Below are 23931 nucleotides of genomic sequence, written 5' to 3'. Positions count from 1 at the left end.
AGAGTGATGCAATACCACAGGCCCCTGGTGGAAAAAGTGATGCTAAAGTTCCCATCTTACAGCGCTAGTGGCAGAAGACGCAGTTCCAAGGGCCAAGTAGCTGGGAAGGAGTGGGGATCAGGCAGCATGTCCAGCGCAGGCAGGGGAACACTCTCCAAGGCCTTTGCCAGCTTTATGGCTCCCCAGCAAGACTGTGTCACCACTCCCCACTCAAGGCTGAGTCGGAGGGAGCACTATAAAAAGATGGTGAGGGAGTACGTAGCCGATCGTACCACTGTTCTCCGTGATACCTCTGCTCCATACAACTATTAAGTGTCAAAGCTGGACACGTGGCACAAACTTGCGCTGTACGCCTTGGAGTTGCTGGCCTGCCCTGCCGCTAGCGTCTTATCAGAGAGGGTGTTTAGTGCAGCTGGGGGAATCATCACGGATAAGTGTACCCGCCAGTCAACTGCCAGTGCCGACAAGCTTACACTCATAAACATGAACAAACGTGGATTTCCCCAGATTTCTCTTCTCCACCGGCGGAAAGCAGTGGAACCTAATGATTTTTTTTGCTGCACCAGGAGAAAAATGCACCCTCTATCACCACAAAAAAGGGGGAATTAGCTTTGTCAATCACTCTCGCATAATATTACCCCTCCTCCTACTACTGCTACTCCTAAAACAGCATGTCATCACGCTGAACTGCCAATCTTTCTGCAGCTCAAAAAGCTCTGTTTAAAAGGTTTTTACAATTTTTCAACGTTTCAAAACTATTGATACTTTAAAACACACCAATTTTTTCACAGGGCTGCCTCCAGGCATGGTTACAAATTAAGCAACACCAAGTTGTATCTTTAAAAAATGCTTATGGGTTTCACTTGCCCTCGCGTTTGAGCAGCTTTTCAGGGGTGCACTTGTACTCTTGGTACACGAATTTTTCTGGCCCTCGCCTATACTGTTATCTAACTAATTTTTCCGGCCATCGCCTACACTCTTGCTACAGAAACCAAATTTTTTCAAGCGGTTCGCCTATACTCTTGGTACAGAAATGTTACAGGGGTCTGCCTAAATTTTTGCTGCAGATATGCTACTGGAGTCCGCCTATGCAGTTTCTACTGAATGGTTTGAGGGGTTCACCTATACTTTTGCTACAGAAATGTTACTGGGGTCCGCCTATACTCTTGCTACAGAAATGTTATTGGAGTCTGCCTAAACTTTTGCTACAGAAATGTTACAGGGGTCTGCCTATACTTTTGCTACAGAAATGTTACTGGGGTCCGCCTATGCAGTTTCTACTGAATGGTTTGAGGGGTTCACCTATACTTTTGCTAAAGAGATGTTACTGGGGTCCGCCTATGCAGTTTCTACTGAATGGTTTGAGGGGTTAACCTATACGTTTGCTACAGAAATTTTACTGGGGTCCGCCTATACTCTTGCTACAGAAATGTTACTGGAGTCCACCTATACTCTTGCTACAAAAATGTTACTAGGGTCCGCCTATAGTCTTCCTCCAGAAATGTTACTGGGGTCTGCCTATACTTTTGCTACAGAAATGTTACTGGGGTCTGCCTATGGAGTTAGTACTGAATGGTTTAAGAGGGTTCACCTGTAGTTTTGCTACAGAAATGTTACTGGGGTCTGCCTATACTCTTGCTACAGAAATGTTACTGGGGTCTGCCTATACCTTTTCGGCTGAATGGTTTGAGGGGTTCGCCTATACTCTTGCTACGGAAATGTTACTGGGGTCCGCTTATACTCTTGCTACAGAAATGCTACAGGGGTCTGCCTATACTTTTGCTACAGAAATGTTACTGGGCTCCGCCTATGCAGTTTCTACTGAATGGTTTGAGGGGTTCACCTATACTTTTGCTACAGAAATGTTACTGGGGTCCACCTATACTCTTGCTACAGAAATGTTACTGGGGTCCACCTATACTCTTGCTACAGAAATGTTACTGGGTCTGCCTATACCTTTTCTACTGAATGGTTTGAGGGGTCCGCCTATACTCTTGCTACAGAAATGATACAGGGGTCTGCTTATACCTTTGCTACAGAAATGTTACTGGGGTCTGCCTATACTCTTGCTACAGAAATGTTACTGGCGTTCGCCTATACCTTTGCTACAGAAATGTTACAGGGGTCTGCCTTTACTTCTGCTACAGAAATGTTACTGGGGTTTGCCTATAGTCTTGCTACAGAAATGTTACTGGGGTCCGCCTATACTCTTGCTATAGAAATATTACTGGGGTCTGCCTATACCTTTTCTACTGAATGGGTCAAGGGATTCGCCTATACTCTTGCTACGGAAATGTTACTGGGGTCCGACTATACTCTTGCTACAGAAATGTTACAGGGGTCTGCCTATACTTTTGCTACAGAAATGTTACAGGGATCTGCCTATAGTTTTGCTACAGAAATGTTACTGGGGTCCGCCTATACTCTTGCTACAGAAATATTACTGGGGTCTGCCTGTACTTTTGCTACAGAAATGTTACTGGGCTCCGCCTATACTCTTGCTACAGAAATGTTACTAGGGTCTGCCTAAACTTTTGCTACAGAAATGTTACTTGGGTCCACCTATAGTCTTGTTACAGAAATGTTACTGGGGTCTGCCTATACTTTGCTACAGAAATGTTACAGGGGTCTGCCTATGGAGTTTCTACTGAATGGTTTGAGAGGGTTCGCCTGTACTTTTGCTACAGAAATGTTACTGGGGTCTGCCTATACCTTTTCTACTGAATGGTTTGAGGAGTTCGCCCATACTCTTGCTACGGAAATGTTGCTGGCGTCCGCCTATACTCTTGCTACAGAAATGTTATAGGGGTCTGCCTATACTTTTGCTACAGAAATGTTAGTGGGGTCCGCCTATGCAGTTTTTACTGAATGGTTTGAGGGGTCTGCCTATACTCTTGATACAGACATGTTACTAGGGTCTGCCTATACTTTTGCTACAGAAATGTTACTGGGGTCTGCCTATACCTTTTCTACTGAATGGTTTGAGGGGTTCGCCTATACTTTTGCTACAGAAATGTTACTGGGGTCCGCCTATACTCTTGCTACAGAAATGTTACAGGGGTCTGCTTATACTTTTGCTACAGAAATGATACTGGGGTCTGCCTAAACTTCTGCTACAGAAATGTTACTGGGGTCTGCCTATACGTTTCCTACAGAAATGTTGCTGGGGTCCGCTTATACTCTTGCTACAGAAATGTTACTGGGGTCTGCCTATACCTTTTCTACTGAATGGTTTGAGGGGTCCGCCTATACTCTTGCTACGGAAATCTTAGTAGGGTGTTTGACTATACTCTTGCTACAGAAATGTTACTGGGGTCTGCCTATACTTTTGCTACAGAAATGTTACTGGGGTTCACCTATACTCTTGCTACAGAAATGTTACTGGGGTCTGCCTATACCTTTTCTACTGAATGCTTTGAGGGGTTCGCCTATACTCCTGCTCCAGAAATGTTACTGGGGTCTGCCTATACCTTTTCTACTGAATGCTTTGAGGGGTTCGCCTATACTCCTGCTCCTGAAATGTTACTGGGGTCTGCCTATACCTTTTCTACTGAATGCTTTGAGGGGTTCGCCTATACTCTTGCTACAGAAATGTTATAGGGGTGTGCCTATACTTTTTTCTACATAAATGTTACTGGGGTTTGCCTATGCTTTTGCTACAGAAATATTATTGGGATCTGCCTATACCTTTTCTACTGAATGTTTTGAGGGGTTCGCCTGTACTCTTGCTACAGAAATGTTACTGGTGTCTGCCTATGCTGTGGGTGCACAAAGACTTCCCATCGCTGTGTTTTACCTATCTGGCACAAATACACTGACTGACTTGGGCAGAAATGTGGGCCAAGGCTGAGGTCCTTGGTGGGGTGAAACTCTCCCATGTTTCGGCACTTTGATTTCTTCCTGTGTAATACCATATTTGTGCACTGACAGCATAGGCGAGCCCAAGGAACTCAAAGACTCCCCATTGCAGTGTTGAGCTATCTGACACCTACACAGAATGAATTGTGGGGGTACACATGGATTTCCCATTGCTATGTAACTCGCGGCACCTTGGGTCACACAAGGTGGAGGCTGGGACCGAGCCTGACCCTGGGCCTGCTCACGTGCTTCCCACACAGAGTATTGCTGCATTGTGGAGATGTGTAGAAGAGCTGTCACCTGAGTCCTCTTTATAGAACCTTCCAGTCATGTTTCTGGGGGGATCAGATTTTCAGCTAACTATTAACTTTGTTTGACAACTTTCCAAGACAGCACACTAGTTAAAGCAGGTCATGAAGGTATATATAACACAAACATTAGGGAATTAATTCTCTGAACATTCTCTGCAGCAATAATTCTTCCATTGTCATGTATGTCTGCAGCCCTGATGATCATGTTATGCATTTTTGGACAAGCCAATGGGGGTAAGCTACTTGTTTTTCCTATGGATGGTAGTCACTGGCTCAGCATGCGTCCTGTGGTAGAGAGATTGGCACAAAACGGACATAAAGTTGTTGTTGTAGCAGCTGACAACACCTTAAGTACCGGTGATGGCGAACTATATACTATCAAGACATATTCTATTCCCTACAGCAAGCAAGAACTAGTTTCAATCTTAGAAAAGTTTGGACGTGATCACTTTAAGCCATCTAGCTTCCCTGGTGTTACTATCACAATGTATAACACAATGCAGGAAATATCAAAATTATTTGTCAACATTTGTGAAGCCTTATTATCGAATACAGAATTAATTCAGAATCTGAAGGATGAGAAGTTCGATGCTGTATTAACTGATCCCATTTCAATCTGTGGCATGGTAGTAGCTGAACATTTCGATGTGCCCAACGTGAGTTTTTTAAGAGGACTGCCTTGTGCTCTTGACTATACAAGTCCACAATGTCCAAATCCTATTTCGTATGTGCCTAGAGATCATACTCAGTACTCAGACAAGATGACATTTGCCCAACGAGTGAAGAATGTTCTAGTCAGTAAGCTGGAGCCTTTCTATTGTGGAGTAACATATACGCCATGGCTAAAAATGGCATCCGATTTCCTGAAGAAAGAGGTCACCCTTGTGGAGCTTTTCAGCAGGACCTCAGTGTGGCTCTTCCGATATGACTTTGTCTTTCAATTTCCAAGACCTATAATGCCCAACATGGTGTTCATTGGAGGCATCAACTGTAGAGCAAGAAAACATCTAACCAAAGTAAGGCTCATATAGGTAAACTATGGGTTTTGGAAGAATTATTTAGAAGTATATGTACACATGATATGTTGTAATGTTATCAGTACTAACAGAAATGTGTTTGCAAGCTAAATTCTTTAATATGTGTGGTCCAGTGATAATATAATATAGTGTGCTGTGTAGAACCATTTTAACCACTAATACTGCATTTTTTGGATCCAAATGACCAGGTCATTTTCAGTGATTTTTTGCTTGTGCTGGTTCAACAGATATAACGCTTTTATCTTATTAGTGTGATTTCACACAAAGCATTTTTTAAAATGTCTCTTCAGTTTTTAGGTGCTATTTTTTGAGCCAGTTCCAGTAGTGCGTCCAGCAGGAAGAAGAAGTATAAGTCCTTCCTTTATATTTCCCATTTCTTTTGAACCCACTTCTAACTTTGGCTCAAAGATTACATAAAAAGTTGCCACAAATTTGCATCTCTTTTCCAAAAAATGATTTGTCTAAAACTACCCTAAGGGCAGTTTTGTGCAAGGTATGTCTACTTAAGCATTACAATATTGAGATTAATGAAAACCGTTTGGTACCATGTAGCCAGTAGAGGAAAATGTGATCGTTCCCAGCAGGAGAAACCAAGTAATCTTGTAGATATACCTTTTAATGGCTAAAAGAAATACATGATGTAATATCGAGCTTTCCACCCTCTCAGGTTTCTTCCTCAGGCATAATGAAATAGATCCAAAGAGGCTTGAATATATATACACACATATTTATCATAAGGCACAGACATGGATGTGATTAATTTGCACCTAAAAGAATACCACAACAGGATGAGTGGAGAAATAAATAAATACTTAAATTGTCCACTGATAAAGCTGTGAAGGTTTTATGTTCTCTGAATTAGCATTAGGTCAAACTTGCATGAAACTTTATATGTGTGATTATAACATTGATATACGTAAACAATTACAATATCTGATCAAAAGGATCACTGAACACTTAAGGGAAGGTTCTAACACCCTGTTGGGCCACAGTGTGTGTGTGTGTGTGTGTGTGTGGGGGTGTCACTATTACTACTGGGGGCAGTGTCAGGGAATGGGTGGTGTCACTATTACTGATGGAGCAACTATTAGGGATCACTATTACTGTTGGGGCAATTTTGGGGGGTCACTATCACTGCTGGAGCAATTATTGGGGGTCACTATTACTGCTGGGGCAATTATTGAGGGTAACTACTGTATTTCTGCTGGGGGCAACTATTGGGGGTCATTATTACTGCTGGGGCAACTATGGGGGGTCACTATTACTGCTGGGGCAATTATTGGGCGTCACTATGACTGCTGGGGCAACTATTGGGGGCCACTATCACTGCTGGGGCAATTACTGGGGGTTACTATCACTGCTGGGGAAATTACTGGGGGTCCCTATCACTGCTGGGGCAATTATGAGGGGTCACTATCACTGCTAGAGCAATTAGTAGAGCGTCACTAACACTGCAGGGGCAATTGCTGGGGATCACTATCACTGCTGGGGCAGTTACTGGGGGTCCCTATCACTGCTATGGCAACTATTGGGGGTCACTCTTACTGCTGGGGCAATTATGGGGGGTCACTATCACTGCTGGGCAATTATTGGGGGTAACTAATTCTGCTGGGGGCAACTGTTGAGGGTCACTATTACTGCTGGGGCAACTATTGGGGGGTCACTATTACTGCTGGGGCAATTATGGGGGTCACTATTACTGCTGGGGCAATTACTGGGGGTCACTATCACTGCTGGGGCAATTATGAGGGGCCACTATCACTGCTGGGGCAATTAATAGAGCATCACTAACACTGCAGGGGCAATTACTGGGGATCACTATCACTGCTGGAGCAGTTATTGGGGGTCACTATGACTGCTGGGGTAATTATAGGGGGCCACTATTACTGCTGGGACAATTACTGGGGGTTACTATCACTGCTGGGGCAATTACTGGGAGCCACTATCACTGTTGGGGCAATTATGTGGGGTTACTATCACTGCTAGGGCAATTAATGGAGCATCACTAACACTGCTGGTTCAATTACTGGGGGTCACTATCACTGCTGGGGCTGTTATTGGGGGTCCCTATCACTGCTGTGGCAACTATTGGGGGTCACTATTAATGCTGGGGCAATTATGGGGATCAATATTTGTGCTGGGGCAATTATTAGGGTCACTATCTGTGCCGGGACAATTTTTAGGGGGGGGGGTCACTATTACTGCTGGGGGAATTATTGGGGGTCACTTTTTTTGCTAGGGCAACTATCATGTGTGATACTGTCTGCCGAGCTCATGTATCTAAGTCGATCCTGTGTGATACATCTGCTCAGCTGACGTACGACAACAGCTCAGCAGATGACTCACCCATGATCAACTTAGATACATCTTTGATTGATCCTGCAGTCCTCGTACTGCAATCTTACAGGCAGTCTATCAAGTCACCCCACAGGTGGACCCCAGCTGCCATGACACCTGTACGTCTCCCTGCAATCTCAGAATTGACGGCGGCATTTAAAAGGTTAAAAGCAGCGATAAACCGCATGGCTGATTGCAGCTATTGCCCGCGGGTGTCAGCTGTAATAAACAGCTGACGCGCACACTGTATGAAGAGAGGTTGTCCTGCCATCTCTCTTCATACATACCTTGACGCTGCATTATGTAAATGTACATCATATAGCGGGAAGGGGTTAATACTGAATTTTATAATATGACATTTTTCTCATAAATGTACGTGTTGCTGCTCTAGAGATACTAGTCAAGACCCCAACACTTAAAAAAACAGGTAAAATCTAGGTTCTAGGTTGTGCAAACACTGCATGCAAGAATAATGAGTTAACCATTACACCAATCGATATTTGCCTAATAAGTGACCCTATGTCGTCCTCAATGTACCTTTCAGGTTATCGGTGTGTTTTGTTGAACTATGAACAGCACTGAAATACCTTAACCCTAAAGGACGGGCTCACTGTTGATTTTGAGAACATGAATTGTTTTTTGAATTCCAGTATTTAACTTTACATAGCTGTGCGAGGCTTTGTATTTTGTGGAACACGTTTTCCTTTATGCTTTGGTACATTACTGTGCAAACATATTAGCAGGTGTGGAAAAATGCTGCAAAATTAGAATGCTTCCAAAATCAGAAGTTTTCATAGTTTTTTAAAAAATAAACAAAATTCTTCCCACAGATCTCCCATGGATGGAGGCTTGGCTGTATGTTTGGTGGTGTTGTCCAGCTGCAGAATAAATTTGGAGTCAATCACACGATTTCTATTTTCACAAGACATTCTTATTTTGTAACATTTTTCCACATCTGCCTAAGGCCGGCGCCCCCCCAAAGACCCCAATACTTACCTGCGGATCCGGCGTCCCAGGTTCCACATGACGCTTCGGCGCGCATGTGCAATAGAGCTCGTGATGGGCCGCAGCATTATATGACGCGCCCGCCGCATCATATGACACGCCCACAGCGGAAGATAGCGTGAACGGACTGCTTCCATTGACTGCAATGGAAGCCGTCCCCGCGTACACCCGCGGCAAATAGAGGATGCTGCGGGTGAGTCCGGGTGATTTTACGGTGCGGAATTCCGCGGTGGAATTCCACACCGTAAGCATTGAGCTATTAGGTTTTACGCGGCGGAAATCCGTCCGTGGGAAGGAGCCCTAAAACTTTTACACAGTACTGTACTTTACAAACTTTTTACTATTAGGATTAAATATTTGTCAGTTAGGGCTTAGTCACACGGCCGCATCCAGGCGCCGATGCGCCCATCTTCCTGCATGAAGAAGACGGCCGCACTGCTGGTACGGACGACTCTCCGGAAGAAAGAACACACGACCGTCAATGGAGCTGGTCATGTGTTCTTTCTCTGCACCTATAGTGCGGCCGTCTTATCCTGCAGGAAGACGGGCACATCGGCGCCCGGATGCGGCAGTGTGACTAAGCCCTCAGGATGTAAACTTCGGTTCTATAAAAAATTTTGTTTAAAATGGCTTACGGATTCCACTACTAATAGGTGCAGTAACATTTATAACAATTGTGACCTTTACTTCCAGTACAAATATTGAGCGTGGAAGTCTAAGTCCAGGGATCACAGCTCAGTGCTCTACCTGATAGTTTTATGACGTAGTGCAGGGTGTTCCCTATTAAAGTACAAAAGTGTAAAGGCCCTTTGCAGAAAATCTTTGTTCTGCAGAAATTCAGAGAGAGGACATGGCTCCAACGCAACTCTCTTTATTACTCACTACTACTGCATTATTGATTACAGGACATATAGCATTTGTTAATGCTGGGACAATTCTTGTGGCGCCCGTAGATGGCAGCCACTGGCTAAGCATGCGCCATGTGGTGGATATATTGGCGCAGAGAGGACATCGTACAGTAGTTCTTATACCAGATGTTAATCAGCGTCTTCAGATATCTTCAGACTGTGAAGCAATGTCTTACCCAGTATCTTACACACATCAACAACTACAGGATCATATCTCTTCTTTCGCATATGAACTCTTCATTCAAAGACCTTTACTGGAGAAGTTTTCAAAAACCCATAGTCACATGAAAGAAGGAGCAGCCTTAATGCTAGACACCTGTGCTCGATTGTTGAACAATTCTCAGCTAATACAGTCCTTGGAGGCAATGACTTTTGATGTTATCTTTACAGATGCTATGCTTCCATGTGGTCAGATACTTGCTGAGCATCTTTCTGTGCCCTCTGTTTTTTTCTTGCGTGGCATACCATGCCATCTAGATGCTAAGGCTTCTAAATGCCCAATACCTTTATCATATGTTCCAAGGATGATGAGCGGCTTGATGGATCATATGAGTTTTCCTCAGCGGGTGAAGAACTTCTTCTATGACATATTATCAACTTTTATATGCGATGTTCTTTACTCTCCCTACCAACAGCTGGCCGCTGACTTTCTTAAGAGGGATGTAAGTTTGCAAGAAATTCTCAGTCATGCTGCCATTTGGCTCATGAGAATGGACTTTGTCATAGACTTTCCTAGACCATTAATGCCCAACATGGTCATCATAGGAGGGATCAATTGCGCTCAAAAGAAGCTTCTAAATCAGGTGCGGATTGAAATCTTTGCTGTAATTTGTCTGTATCTTGAATGTATGCACAGAATTGTAGTTGGCTTGGGGGTTGTTATGTCTTCATTTCAATTTATTATTTTTGTTCGTTTTATGATTAGTGCCTGGTGTATATAAGCAGCTGTGAACCAACAATCGGGAAACACCCTATATGGTTTGAGTATCAGAGAGAGAGACTGTTTAGCAGAGACTCATTGAGGAATCTATAGCAAAGCTGGTTCTAACATCAATCATGATTTAATTTCCCAAAGTAGGGGTATAGTTAAGGGAAGTTGGCAGGGGCACTTGCCCCAGGTGCAGCAAAGAAGAGATGTAGAGGTGGGGCTGTACTATATAGTAGAAACCTGATAACTATGAGCTGTGATCATATTAACTAATAGTTATCATAAGACCATATGCACATGAGAGAGCCATATGATGGACCCTATGACGTGGCACATATAGTTCTTACATAGATGCTGACACTGTATGCTGCTGTATGGTTTCATTCTCCCTAGAAGCAATGCTCCAACACACACCAATGTGTTCTCATGGTTGCAAAACAGAAATAATCTCTGTTTGTAGTCTGATCCTGCAGCTAACCTACATATAATAGAAAAGTGGGCAGATAAAAGAGATTAATATATAAAATATGATTGCAAGATTAGGCTGTAAAGGGTGCTATGCCCTGTTGAAATGTTGCAGACACTTTTTTTCTGCACACAGGAACTTGATTTTCATATAGAGGCACAATACTCTTAGCAGTTACTGTCGCTTTAAGTGATGCAGAAGCGCGATGGGTGCAGTCTATAGCAGATGTAGGCAAGGTCGATGTCGCTCGATGGACACATTTTCTTAAACAGCAGAATACTTGGAGAAAACTTGCACCGTATTAAACAACGTCATATATCATTCACATTAACATTCAGAGCTTGATGGTGCAAATATATGAGCGGTTTCATACACAGCATTTAAAAATAATGCTGTTTCTTTTGGGCCGTTTTTTCACACTTTTTTAAGCTAATGCCAGAAGTTTGATCTAAGAGGAATGGTATATATAAAGGAAGGACTTCTCCTACTGGATCCACTTTTAGCATTGGTTCAAAAACTACGGTGACGTCTTTCCAAAACCTGCTATGTGTGAATCCACCCTTACAGGATAACTTCGTAAGTCACTTGCAGTTCACCGTTCTTACAAGGTTAGCCACAAATTTCATTTGTCACCTATAACCATGTGGATATACAGTTCTGTTATAGGAAACTGTAGACATAAAATGAGGGATATGTTTTTTTTGTTTTTTAATCAAAACTGTTTGCAAAGTTGCTACTAAATTGTTATGGTTTTACGTATCTCAAACACAAGCATTATGTATTTGAAGGTTTTTGCTTTACACTCTTTAACGGTTGTTTCGGTATACAGAGATCTAAACTTTGACCGAAGCAGTGCTTTGAAATACAGTTTATTAGAGGTGACCATGAAGCATTTGCCTTACTGTATCTCAGATGCGATCAAATGTTGTTAGTCAAGGGAGTGTCCCATATTTGAGTCATTCAAGTACATAGTGTGCATTGAAATAGTTTTTTCTTTACTTATTGAAAACTAAACTTGTAGGAAAGCGTTTACCATTGATTCTCAGAAGGAGGTTAGGTGGAGCTGCAGAATAGTCAGAAATGGCACGGGTTTCCTCTTCTAATGTGGGTCTTTGGATCTATGCAATGCTATGCCTTCCCATTCTGGTTGAGTGTGGAAATTTACTAGTGATTGCCCAGGATTCTGATATCTGGCTGGACATGCATAGCATGGTGGAGAAAATACTTCAAAAGGGACACAAAGTAGTATTGGTCATACCCAGGAATAATCACATCATGGATTCCTCTGAAGGGCTCAGCGTGAAAACGTATTCTGCGCCTTTTTTGGAGCCTGGACTAAATATATATATGGAACATATATTCAATCAGTCTCAGGTGGGCTCCCAGTTGAATGCTATCAGTACAGACTTCAGAAGAATAACTTACACAGCATCCGTCCTATCCCGTACTTGTTTGCATCTACTAGATGATGAAGTGTTGATCCATTCTTTGCAAAGAAGCGTCTTTGATGCTGCCCTTGTGGATCCATACTTCCCCTGTGGTCCCATCCTTGCAGAACAACTTCATCTACCATCTATTTATTTTTTGTCAACTTTACCTTGCGGTTGGGACAAGAGGGCCACTAGGTGTCCAGACATGAATTACGCCAATGTTAATCATGAACGTAGTCTTTTGCAGCGGATCAAGAGCCTGCTGCAAACTTCAATAGAATACTTAGCCTGTCAATATATTGAAAAAGAATACACAAAACTGGCCTCACAATTCTTACATAAAGAAGTTACGTTACTTGATCTCTTTAGCCGCGCTGAGATCTTTTTCTATAAATACGATTCTGTTCTGGAGCCTCCTAAACCACTGATGACAAACATGGTGTTTATTGGAGGACATGGCTGTGTTCAGAAGCAGAAATTAAATAAGGTGAGTGACTTCACACAGAGATTGATAAGAGTTTTATTTTTCCAAGGCTTACATTCTGAAGTGTATATGTATAGGCCAGTGAAGCTGCATGTATGTATACTTGGGAAAGAAGTCCTAATTTAAAGCATACCCTTTGCAAGTTCTATCTACGAGACTTTTTACGTAGGCTACACGATGCACCACAGCGGTAAATTATGCACCAAAATCTACAGGTTACTTGCGGATTTTGATGCACATAAAGAGTAGGAGATCCTGCTCCCTTATCGCTAACTCTACGGAATAAGTTGGCGCTATACATATAAAGATTATTATATTATTCCTATCTCATATACAGAAAAGAAACAGTATCATAGAAGACATTATAGAGAAGTACTGAGCAGTGTAGATAGAATTCCAGCACTGAGATGAGATAAAACACTTACTAGCAGCTGCAGTGGAATGTCTGTGTGTGTCTCCCTTTTTCTTTTTCCCTTCAGTAGTTTTATCCCTTCCCCTTCTCTCAGTAGACTTCTGTGGGCAACATGAGAGAGCGGCAGATGGTGCTGGCTCTAGCTGGTCATGTGATGGAGCACAGAAGCTTCATCTTAGCATGGCATAAAGGAAGAGAAGGCATAAAATCTAAGCATCAACTTAGTGTCTGATAAGTAATAGGAGGCTGCACTGCATGGAAGTGACTGCACTACACATAGGAGACATATTGTACAGAGTGTAATGGGCAATCAGGTGTGGGGGCAGGCATGGAAAAATGTGTTTTTGCTTGAGTGACCCTTTAAGGCCTCCTTCCCACGAACGGATTTACGCCGCGTAAATTCGCGGCAAAAATCCGCTGCGTGGCCCCCTGCTATTAGGTTCTATTGAACCTAATAGCACAATGCTCACGATGCGTAATTCCACCGCGGAATTACGCACCGCGATTTCTCCCGTCCTCACCCGCAGCATGCTCTATTTGCTGCGGGTGAGGATGGGCTGTACGCGCTGACGGCTTCCATTGCAGTCAATGGAAGCCGTCCGTTAACGCTATCTCCCGCTGTAACCAGTGGGAGATAGCGTGAAAAACCGCTTCCCCACCTACCGCCGCAGCGTCTTTTGACGCGGCCGCGCGTCATGTGACACTGCTGGCCGCGTCACGTGACGCGGTGGACGTGTCACACGACGCGACGGCGGTGGGCGGGGAAGTGTTTTCATGCTATCTCCCGCAGGTAAGTATAGGGGCTCTGGGGGGCGCCGTGACGGGCTTCACTGCGTAATATTACACGGCGGAGCCCGTCACGCTCGTGGGAAGGAGGCCTTAGTGTATTTACTTGTATATTTTATTTGGTAGTGTTCCCCTATCCTGCATGCTTAGACATAAACATGACTGAGGCATCCAAGCTAAGATCTTTCACTGCTCAAGTACTATTATATCTGTGGTCATTTTAACTCCGTTTACCCTACTCAGAATTCCCAGTTGTTGATGTTCTTACCAATTATTGTGAAATTGTTTCTTTGATCTAAAAAATCGTTATTAAGAACCAAAGGTTATATCGTACGTCCTAAATAAAATGCACAGTCATTGCTATGAAGTGGTTTAGCCTTGCTGTTCAAACTGTCCTAGGCAGGCGAAGGGTGAAGGTTATTTTCTTCAATCCCGGCTGTTCGGTGGACATCATCATGAATACGCAGTCAATCTGTGGAATTGTCATTAGAAGTATTATATTTTTCATTACATTTAGATTTACGGAAGGTGGGAAGCTGCTTGTGATCCCACAGGATGGAAGCCACTGGCTTAGTATGCGCAGTTTAGTAGAGAAGTTATCTGAAAATGGGCACCAAATTGTTATAATTGTCCCAGAAGTCAACTTTTATCTGAAGAACTTAGACCATTACACAGTGAAAACTTTCCAGGGACCACTCAGCAAAGAGTTAATGGAGTCATTAATGAAGGAGTTCACCGATGGTGCATTTGTACAGAGGACGTTTCTGCAGAAGATGACGTTTGTAGTTGACAAAATGATAAATGGCACCAACCTTATTATATCTGCCTGTGAGAACTTACTCCAGAATGAAACTCTTATCAAGTATTTGGAAAAAAGCCATTTTGATGCAATGTTGAGTGATCCTGTCTTCCCTTGCGGAGAAATTATTGCTGAACATTTATCTATTCCTTCGGTCTTTTTTATGCGCACAGCTCTATTTTCAACAGAAATGAAAGCAGCGCTGTCTCCTAGTCCACCATCCTATGTGCCCAGAGCCTTTACTACCTTTACCGACCATATGACCTTCAGCCAGAGAGTTATAAACGTACTTTGGGCCTTGATGGAATCCATTGGATACGATATATGTTACATGCCATTCACTCGTATAGCTTCCCAATTTCTGCACAGGGATGTCACAGTTTTGGACCTTTTCAGTCGTGCTTCCATCATGCTTTTAAGAAATGACTTTGCCATTGAATTCCCCAGACCTGTTATGCCAAATATGATTTTTATTGGAGGCATTAATTGTGCTAACAAGAAGCTTCTTAACCAGGTAGAAATCAGATTAATTCTGTTACACCGTTCCACTTGTTCAGCTTGCTATGTGCTATTTATACAGGAGAGGTTGTTGAGTGTTTTTAGATTTTGCATTGCCTATTTTAAAAGGGTATATACAGTAACTAGGCAAGTGTTCTGTAGTAGTAAAATAGGGAAAAAACATAATTTCTGTATATTTGGCAAAATGGACCTTTACATTTTAGATAGACATTACATATTTATTACTATATTACTCATAAAGCAATCATAGTACCGTAACATACTATGTTAGGCTGAATAAAAACAATGTCTATCTAGTTCAGCCTGTTACAAGTGGTTGATAATAATAACGCAGGGTTACTTTATAAGAAATAGACACTTTCAACATTTTATAGAAACCAAGTTATTAGTGATATGGCCAAAATACCTATGCGTTTTTTAGTATTTGCCTTTTCTCGAAGACGATCCACTGGCTACAGATGGTGACTCAGAATTTTTCCCTGTGTTCTGAAGGTTCTTGCTCCATGATCGTTCATATGACGCAGATGTTGTGAAAAGCTGCAGTCGTAAAAACTTTCATCCCAACTTTAAGCTGCTACATATATTGCGTGTCTACCCAAGTAATGGTTTTGGTTCTATATAATGTTGAAAGTTTCTTTTTTTCAGTAACCCTATATTATATAATTCTTACATACAGGAAAATGAAACATAGCAACACTTTATGGAAATAATGGGTGAAGAGGGTGGAAAAAGCCAAGGGGATACTAAACTCTTAATACAGCATACTCATAATTATGGGTAAACATAACATGAATCTGTTGTATTCTTATGGGCAAATGATAATGAACGAACATTCGTCCGAGATCTGTATGCTTAGTGAATTTCCTTGGGAGGTAATATACTATATCTGGGTGCCATTGAGCAACTACATATAGAAATTCATCATAAAAAAATATTTCTTAAAATTTTCAGAAATCCATAAACTGTTTTAGCCTATGCATGCAATAATATAGGCCAGTGATTCACAGGGACACATCAGGGGTGCTGTGGCACCCAGTTTGGGAATCACTCAGCCAACATAAAAAGAATTTTCTAGGCAGTGCCTAGTAAAATGCATCGGTCTTGGAGCGGAAGCGCTGCTGCGATCCCTGTGTAGTGGCCAGCGCTCATAATTGCAGGCACAGCTCTCATTTAAATCAATTGGACCCCAGCCTGCAAATACAATCACAGCTCCTATTGTTTTTAGTGAGAGCTGCACCTGTAATTACTAGAGCCAGCCACTACACAGTGGCTGGAGCAGCGCTGCAGCTCTGATCCCGATGGGCGGTGCCTGGACTTCCCCTTTTTAGGCTGGTTTCCTATTAAGGCAGATTTGCATTATATCCTTTGCACAGAAATTCAGCTGTGTTTACAACAGCAGCAAAGCAGATGAGATTTTGAAAATCTCATCCACAAGGTGCGAAAAAAATCTGCACAAAACCAGTGCAAAAAGTGACATGCAGTATGGAATTTAACTCTGCAACATGTCAATTTTATTGCCTTTCCGCTACGGAATTCACCTCTTCTCTATGAGGGGGTAAATTTTGCACAAAAATACAAGATAAAACCTGCCCCAAATGGTACGGTTTTGAGGCAGACTTTCTGCTGCTGATCTTCTCCATGTGGACCCAGCCTTAGGGTATGTTTACACTGAGCAGAAATGCTGCGCATTTTCAACAGCGCATAACTTTGTGGCAAAATCCACAGCATTTCTATACCGGACCATTGGTCCATTGGTGTGGATCTTAACTCAAAATCAGCTGTGCTTCCGCAGCAGATTTCAGAAGATGCCATGCTCCCTCTCAGCTCCAAAGTCTTTGCACTCTCTCAGCCTCCTTCACCAAGCACCCAGCAGCCTTTCGTGAGCACAACACCGCTGGTCAGGTGTTGCGGAAGTGGCCAGCGGCGCTGCACCCACAAGAGGCCACCAGTATATTGGAAGTAAAATCACACGTTGTGATAAGCCACGTCCTAACCACAACCATGGACTCACCCACTTTTTGCTAAGGGTTCCCCACGGCAAATGTTTTTTTACCTAGGGGTGCCCCAGGCTGAAAAGGTTGGGAAACATTGCTATAGGCTGTGCACTGAAATATAATGTAACTGATTAAAACAGACTGTTAAATATCAATTCAAATTTTGCTATTAAGGAGTTAAAATCTAATGTGCAGAATTATATAATAGCCCATACAAAGTATTTTTTAAAAGGTTACCTAATATTTTATTAACAGGGCTGTCCCACTTCTAGCACTTTTACTGCAGGAAGCAGACAGCTCCGTACATTGCTCAGTGGCTTGGATTAGTACTGCAGGCTAAGTCCTATTGAAGTGAGTAGGACTCAGCCTGCAGTACCAATCCAGGCCACTACACAATGTAGAGAGCTGTCTGCTTCCTGCAGAAAAACCGCTAATAGTGGAATAACCCCTTTAATGAACACCTTGAAAATGAAGCTTTGCTTTGGAGGTACTTTGATGAGTATGTCTCTCAAAAAGTGAAGTTTAGTACATAAGATGTCCTCTTCTGTGAAGTAGATAAAGGGGTCTTCCGACTACAAAAAAAATCACAGAAGGCAGATGTAAAATAGAAAATAAATCTATACTCACCTTTCCAATGGCCTCCTCTGTCCAATGTCACCACTTTGGATAGGTGTTGGAAGTGATTACAGCAGTAATGTGCCATTCATCACTCACATGACTGCTCAGTGCATCACTGGCCTCAGCGCTCGCATGCCATTCATGCAGAGATGCTCACCGAGACCAATGATTGGCTAAGTGGCCACGTAAGCAATGAACTGTACATGACTGCTGCAGTCACTTTGGGATGGGAGTGGCACCACTGGATAGAGAGACCATTGAAAAGGGGAATATGGCTTTTTATTTTACACCATTATGTGCTGCTTGTGACTTTTTTTTAATGTTGGGAAACCCCTTAAAATTTTCTATTTAGCTCTTAGTTTTATCCATTTGTAGGAAATTATACAACTAGTCTACCGCCATTAGAGCAGTTTTCACTCAGTTTTGTTAAAATTCTAAATAGCAAATATAAATACCGTAGTTGTGTTGGGCTATGGAGATGGGGTATATATTCTTACTTAATATTGAAGAGCCAGGGACAGCTATGTTACATCCCTTGTAAAAACTGTAAGCTCATAGATATTTAATATATTAAGGTGACCAGACGTTCCGCTTTGGGACCCCGTGTCCCGCTTTCTGCCAGGACCCCAGTGGGACAGCCATTTGTCCCGCTTTCGGGACGACTAGTCACCATTATAATGATTACCAGCCGGGGTGCCGCAGCTCCCCGGGCCGGTAATCGCTCAGCAGTGCTGCGGGCCAGATGCACACACTGACGGCAGTGTATGTATCCGGGATCTTCATCCCCTCCTCCCTGTACCTCTCCTCTTTGGTTCCGCAAGAGAGGAGAGGACAGGGGAGGAGGTGCTGCTGCGAGTGCAACACACTTCCGCCGGCAGTACTGTGAGGAGCAGCAGTGCTGTGTAGACCAGGAAGAGGTAAGTATACAGGTCTAAGGGGACACTGTTACTACTGGGGCTACTGTGGAGGGTCACTATTACAGCTTAGGCTGGTAAAGGGGGGCGCTAATTCTACTGGGGCTACTGTGGGGGGTCACTATTATTCCTGGGGCTACTGTGGGAGTCACTGTTATAGCTTGGGCTGGTATAGGGGGGTACTAATTCTACTTGGGCTAATGTGAGGGTCACTATTGTTGCTGGGGCTGATATAGCAGAGCTCGAATACTACTGAGGATACTGTGGGCATAACTATTATTGCTGGGGCTGATATAGGGGACACTATTAATTCTGAGGCCACTGTGGGGGTCACTATTACTACTGGGACTACTGCGGAGGTCACTATTACTACTGGAGCTACTGTTGTGGTCACTATAATTACTGGAGCCGATATAGGGTACACTATTACTACTGAGGCCACTGCGGGGGTCACTATTGCTACTAGGGCCGATATAGGGGTCACCATTACTACTGAGGCCACTGTGGGGGAAACTATTACTACTGGAGATGATATGGGGGACACTATTACTATTGAGGACACTCTGCATGTGGCAGCATACATTAAGCTGACTTAGGATATGTTTACACATGGCAGAAATGCTGCAGAATGTCTGAAGCAGAAATTTCCACAGCAAATTCTGCACCTAAAAAAAACTATCAAAATCGGGGGCAGATTTTGACTGTAAGGCTGGGTTCACACAGGGCAGATTTGCTGCGGTTTTGCCGCGGTTTTTCCGTTGTGGTTTTGCCACAGAAGAACTGCTTCTGCGGCAAAACCGCTTCAAAGGTAATTTGGGCTTGCGGATTTTGCTGCGGATTTTCGTGCACGCATTTTTTTCCGCAGCGCTTTACTTTTTGTCGCGTATTTGGTGCGGTTTTGGCTGCATCCATAGAGGTCTATGGACAAAAAAGCACTGCGGAAAAGACCAAAGACTGAACATGCTGCATCTTTTAAAACCGCGACGCAGTTGCATTTCCGCACTGCGGCTGTGCGGAAAAAATCTGTCCTGTGAGAACAGCTTTTTGGCAAATCTCATTTGTGCTGCATTGCACTGCAAACGCAGCGGTTTTGCCGCAGTGCTCATATGCAACGGCAATCCGCGGCAAAATCGCAGCAAATCTGCCCTGTGTGAACCCAGCCTAAATCAGCTGCGTATACAGAGCTGACTTTATATTATGAGGCACTCCCCCTCACCTCCTCCAAAGGCTTCCTGCTGTAAGTGCTCTCCGGCTTCCAGTTCCCAGTGGCCTGGTCAGGTGATGCTGATCAGGTGAGGCCACTACAGGCCGCTGGAAACCGTAAGCTAGGGAGCGCTTACAGCGGGAAGCCTTTGGAGGAGGTGAGAGGGAGCACTGCATATTATAAAATCGGCTGCGGATGCAGTTGTACTTATTTTGACTGCTTTTGTAATGCAGAAATGCTGCGGAATTTACTTCCTGTTTTTTTGGAACCCGTCCTATACATTTTATATTGACGGAGGTAAAATCACACATGTGATAAGCCCCGCCCTCTGACCACACCCCTCTGCCCTGCTTTGACCCTGGGAAAATCTGTTGTCACCTTAAATATATAACTAATTGAATCATTCCATAACTATTTTCTTACAAAATGGAACCGTATGTGATTTACAAGTGACCTTCTCCCTAGTGCACTCTCCGCTAGAGCAGTCCTGGTCAGTATGATATGAGATAAACTTTTATCTTAAGGTCCATGTAGTTCATGACCATGAAAGAGGTCACAGATTTAGCCCTTTTACTCAACCTCACAATGAGTTGGCAGTTTATGTGGGTCATCAGATCGCTGATCAGGTAACTGTCCCCCAGGTGATGATAATATAATCTGAACTACATATGATACCCCCTGGTGACATACAATCTAGTTGTCTCTTATAACCCTAACAACAAGTACAAAAATTGTATAGTTTGTCTTGCATAATTAGGAAAAATGCATCCTGTGCAATCTACATTTCCCATTGAAGTCAGCCCTCATTGCAAACTTTGCCAAGGCCCATAGCATTTATTCAAATACTTAGATTTAAGTAAAGAAATAATGGCATTTTTTAAATGCTGTAGCCGTTTTGTTGTTTTTGTTCATTAACCTGCCTGGAGGCAGCCATATTGGAAATTCACAAATCTTTCTTGTATTCCTCTTATGCAGCACAGTGCATAACGCAGCTGCATGGGACTGGGGGCGGAGCTAAAAATGTTAATAGCGAGCTAGATGGGGGAGGAGTTAGGGATGGAAGAAGAAGGAAGAAGACAGGAAGAAGAGCAGAAAGAGAAGAAGCGTGGAAGAGAGAGGACGGAGCCGGGCAAGACGCCCACCCACCCGCCCGTGAAATGGGTGAGGAGAGACTTTATAGGACATTATACGTTTGGAAGTTGTCACAGCTGTGGTTGGCCTGAACTTTCCATGCTGGCTACGAGGAAGGTTTACAAGCCCAAGGAAAGCGGGCTTACAAATGTCCAGTGGAACAGTTAAAGTTAGAATCGGTTAAGGTTAAGCGGGTTGTAGCATGGGAAGGGTTATGGAGTTAAAATAGTTAAGAGTTAGTAGAGGTTAAATCTTTTAATAAAAGCTGTGGCCTACCCCACATTTACACACAAGAAGTCTCTGGGTAAGTTTTTGTTATATGGGTAAGGGAGCGTCAGTCAGGTTGATGCCCCCAGTCTTGTTCAGCAGTTGAAGCAGGAATTAAATAAATATGAGTCAATTGTCCGAGAAGTGCCATAGATTATTAAGCTGAAACACCAGATCATGTAATGGCGAAGACAGCACTCCAGGACTCCAGGATAAACGTACAAAAAGTTCTTTTTAATCCTCCATAACAACCGCTGCTACGTTTCGACCTGTGTTAGGTCTTTGTCAAGCATGCAGCTCAATGATAGAATACACATCTATATACAAGCCCATAACCAATCAGATGCTACAAACAATTAGAGATAAATTTGCAACATAGATTATTAAACTGTCTGATTTTGGCAGGACTGACCAACCATCTAATGTATATGGGGTCCTCCTGTCTCTCCTCTGACAACTAATGTCAGGGGAGATAAGGATTGAACAGTTGGAGTTCAAACCTTGGGGAGATAGGTCACTGTTTCTAAAAGTGATGTGGCCACTGCAGGAGAAAGAAAAGGCACACATTTTTTGTGCAACTGAGGCTTGCCCATAAATGGGCTATCTTTCTATGACAGTATTCTGACGTAAAATAATTTGCAAATGTCCCCCACTAAACCTAAAAATGTATTATAGAAGTAAACAAAAAAGAAAGCTGCTCTCACAGTTTGTCAATCTACATTCTCTGCATCACCCTAAAAGAACAGTCTTGTAGAAATCCTGCTGCAAAACTGGGGTTAATCTCCCGATGATCTATTCCATTTTCAGCTGTGAAATTACAGAGGGGTGGGGCTTAACCAATGGGGTGGGATTTAAAAATTCCACTTGGGCATAGCTCAAGGGAAGGAGGTTCTTACACCAGCCTGTTGTCTTAAGGCTTAACCCAGGACAAGGGGAAGGAAAAGAAGGGGGGACAGGACTTATTTACTAAACCACATAGATTATATTAATTTGTATTTTTCTTTAATGATGAGGCCTACTTGTTACTTACGGATGAGGTCATAACTGTTTATATTTTTCGCTCAACATAGCCATATGAGGGCTTTTACATCGTGTGGCAAGTTGTAATTGTTATTGGTACAATTTTGGGGTACATAAATTGAGAAAAAGCACATTAATGCTGCCATTTCTTTTACTGTGTTGCGGTATAAATGACACAATAACGTTTTGCTGTGGGTCGGTATAATTCCAATGATACCCAAATTGTATTTTCTTTTAGGATCCTAATAAATTAAAACACAATAAACTTTTATGGAAAATTATTTTTGACGTTGCTGCATGTAAAGTCACATAACTTTTTAATTTTTCTTTTAGTAGTCATATGAACCTGTAGGCTGGAGATTATGCATGGATGTCTATGGGAGAGTGATTTGGGCCAGCTCTGTGACCTGCACAGAGATCATTGTGCATGAAGAGAGAGGAAGTGAGCTGTGACCATCAGCTATAGTTAATGGTGTATTGTTGATGTGTGTGTGTGTATATATATATATATATATATATATATATATATATATATATATATATATATATATATATTGTGGCAAGCTGGGGTCCACTTGCCTGCGGATCGCCAACTTCCAGACCGGAATGGGCACCAGCCGTGTAGAAACACTCTCTGGAGACGTGGATTTTCTTTAAACCTGGCTCCTGCCAGTCTTTATTCACAGCATAAACATATAACGTACTTCAGTAAAACATAAAGTCCATATACACACCCCACCTGGGTATTGAGGTTAGGGTGGTCAACCCTGTCAACCTCCTGCCTTCCTGGTCTGCACTAGACCCTGGGGCTAGCAGCCCTCCCAGCTCCACTGAGCTCTCTCTCTCTGGCTCTCTCAGCCAACATCTCCCTGGGTGTATCAGGAATGTACCCTTATATACAACTTCCTGACCACACCTATGGGCGTTTTCCCTTTTCTTAGACACCAGAATGCCTGTCTGTTGCCTCCTACAGGCCATTCTCTGTAGTGCATCTCTACAATATCTATATATAGATATATATAGATATAGATATTTCCATCCCCTCTTCCTCTTTGTCGTCCTTCTCTTCCTGAGTGGACTCTATGTTAGAGTGAGAATTGGGAGCTGGCACCTCCATTTCCATATTCCCCTGAGTACATACTGCCTCTGAAGGGCTAAAAATGAAGGGCTAAAAATGGTTGGGCATCAGTGCATTTAATGTCCCGGTCTTCTTCTTCTGGTAGCTTGGAGTGCCTGGTTGACATCCATGACAGTGAATGATCAATTAGCACCCTATCCCAATGTACACATTTCGTATGGGCATTTAAACATGATGGAGCTTCTTTCTTTGGTCCCTCCAATATAACCCCAGTATACAAGCTTCTACACCAGCAGCAATATATCCTCTGTAGAATATCTGTCCCTAACCACAGACCACATTTTATATAGGCATATAAATGTCACTCCAGTTCAAATCCACCACATGTTAATTGTATCGCTGTTTCCGCTGCTGCCTCTCCTCTC

General features: G+C 43.0%; 2 protein-coding genes across 3 annotated transcripts in view; both read left to right on the top strand.

Annotated features, from left to right (window-relative positions):
* Nucleotides 1-23931, top strand: part of LOC136576431 (UDP-glucuronosyltransferase 1-6-like) — a 66140-nt gene that overhangs the window by 29043 nt on the left and 13166 nt on the right. The window contains exon 1 of one of the 2 annotated variants that reach the window (XM_066575705.1): nucleotides 9393-10259. The exons of the other annotated variant lie outside the window; for it this stretch is intronic. Within the exon in view, the coding sequence (XP_066431802.1) occupies nucleotides 9399-10259 (861 nt within the window). The 5' untranslated portion in view covers nucleotides 9393-9398. Of the gene's footprint in view, nucleotides 1-9392; nucleotides 10260-23931 lie in introns of those variants that run through there. 2 annotated transcript variants of the gene reach the window in all.
* On the top strand, nucleotides 14400-20997 carry LOC136577390 (UDP-glucuronosyltransferase 1-6-like). Its single transcript, XM_066577297.1, has 3 exons — nucleotides 14400-15275; nucleotides 20535-20636; nucleotides 20986-20997. The coding sequence occupies exons 1-3, from the start codon at nucleotides 14418-14420 to the stop codon at nucleotides 20995-20997; spliced, it is 972 nt and encodes a 323-aa protein (XP_066433394.1). The 5' UTR covers nucleotides 14400-14417.

Source organism: Eleutherodactylus coqui, chromosome 8, assembly GCF_035609145.1.
Source record: "Eleutherodactylus coqui strain aEleCoq1 chromosome 8, aEleCoq1.hap1, whole genome shotgun sequence".
Taxonomy (NCBI): Eukaryota; Metazoa; Chordata; class Amphibia; order Anura; family Eleutherodactylidae; genus Eleutherodactylus; species Eleutherodactylus coqui.
Note: the sequence above shows the minus strand (reverse complement) of the source record. Positions and strands in the feature narration are given on the sequence as shown.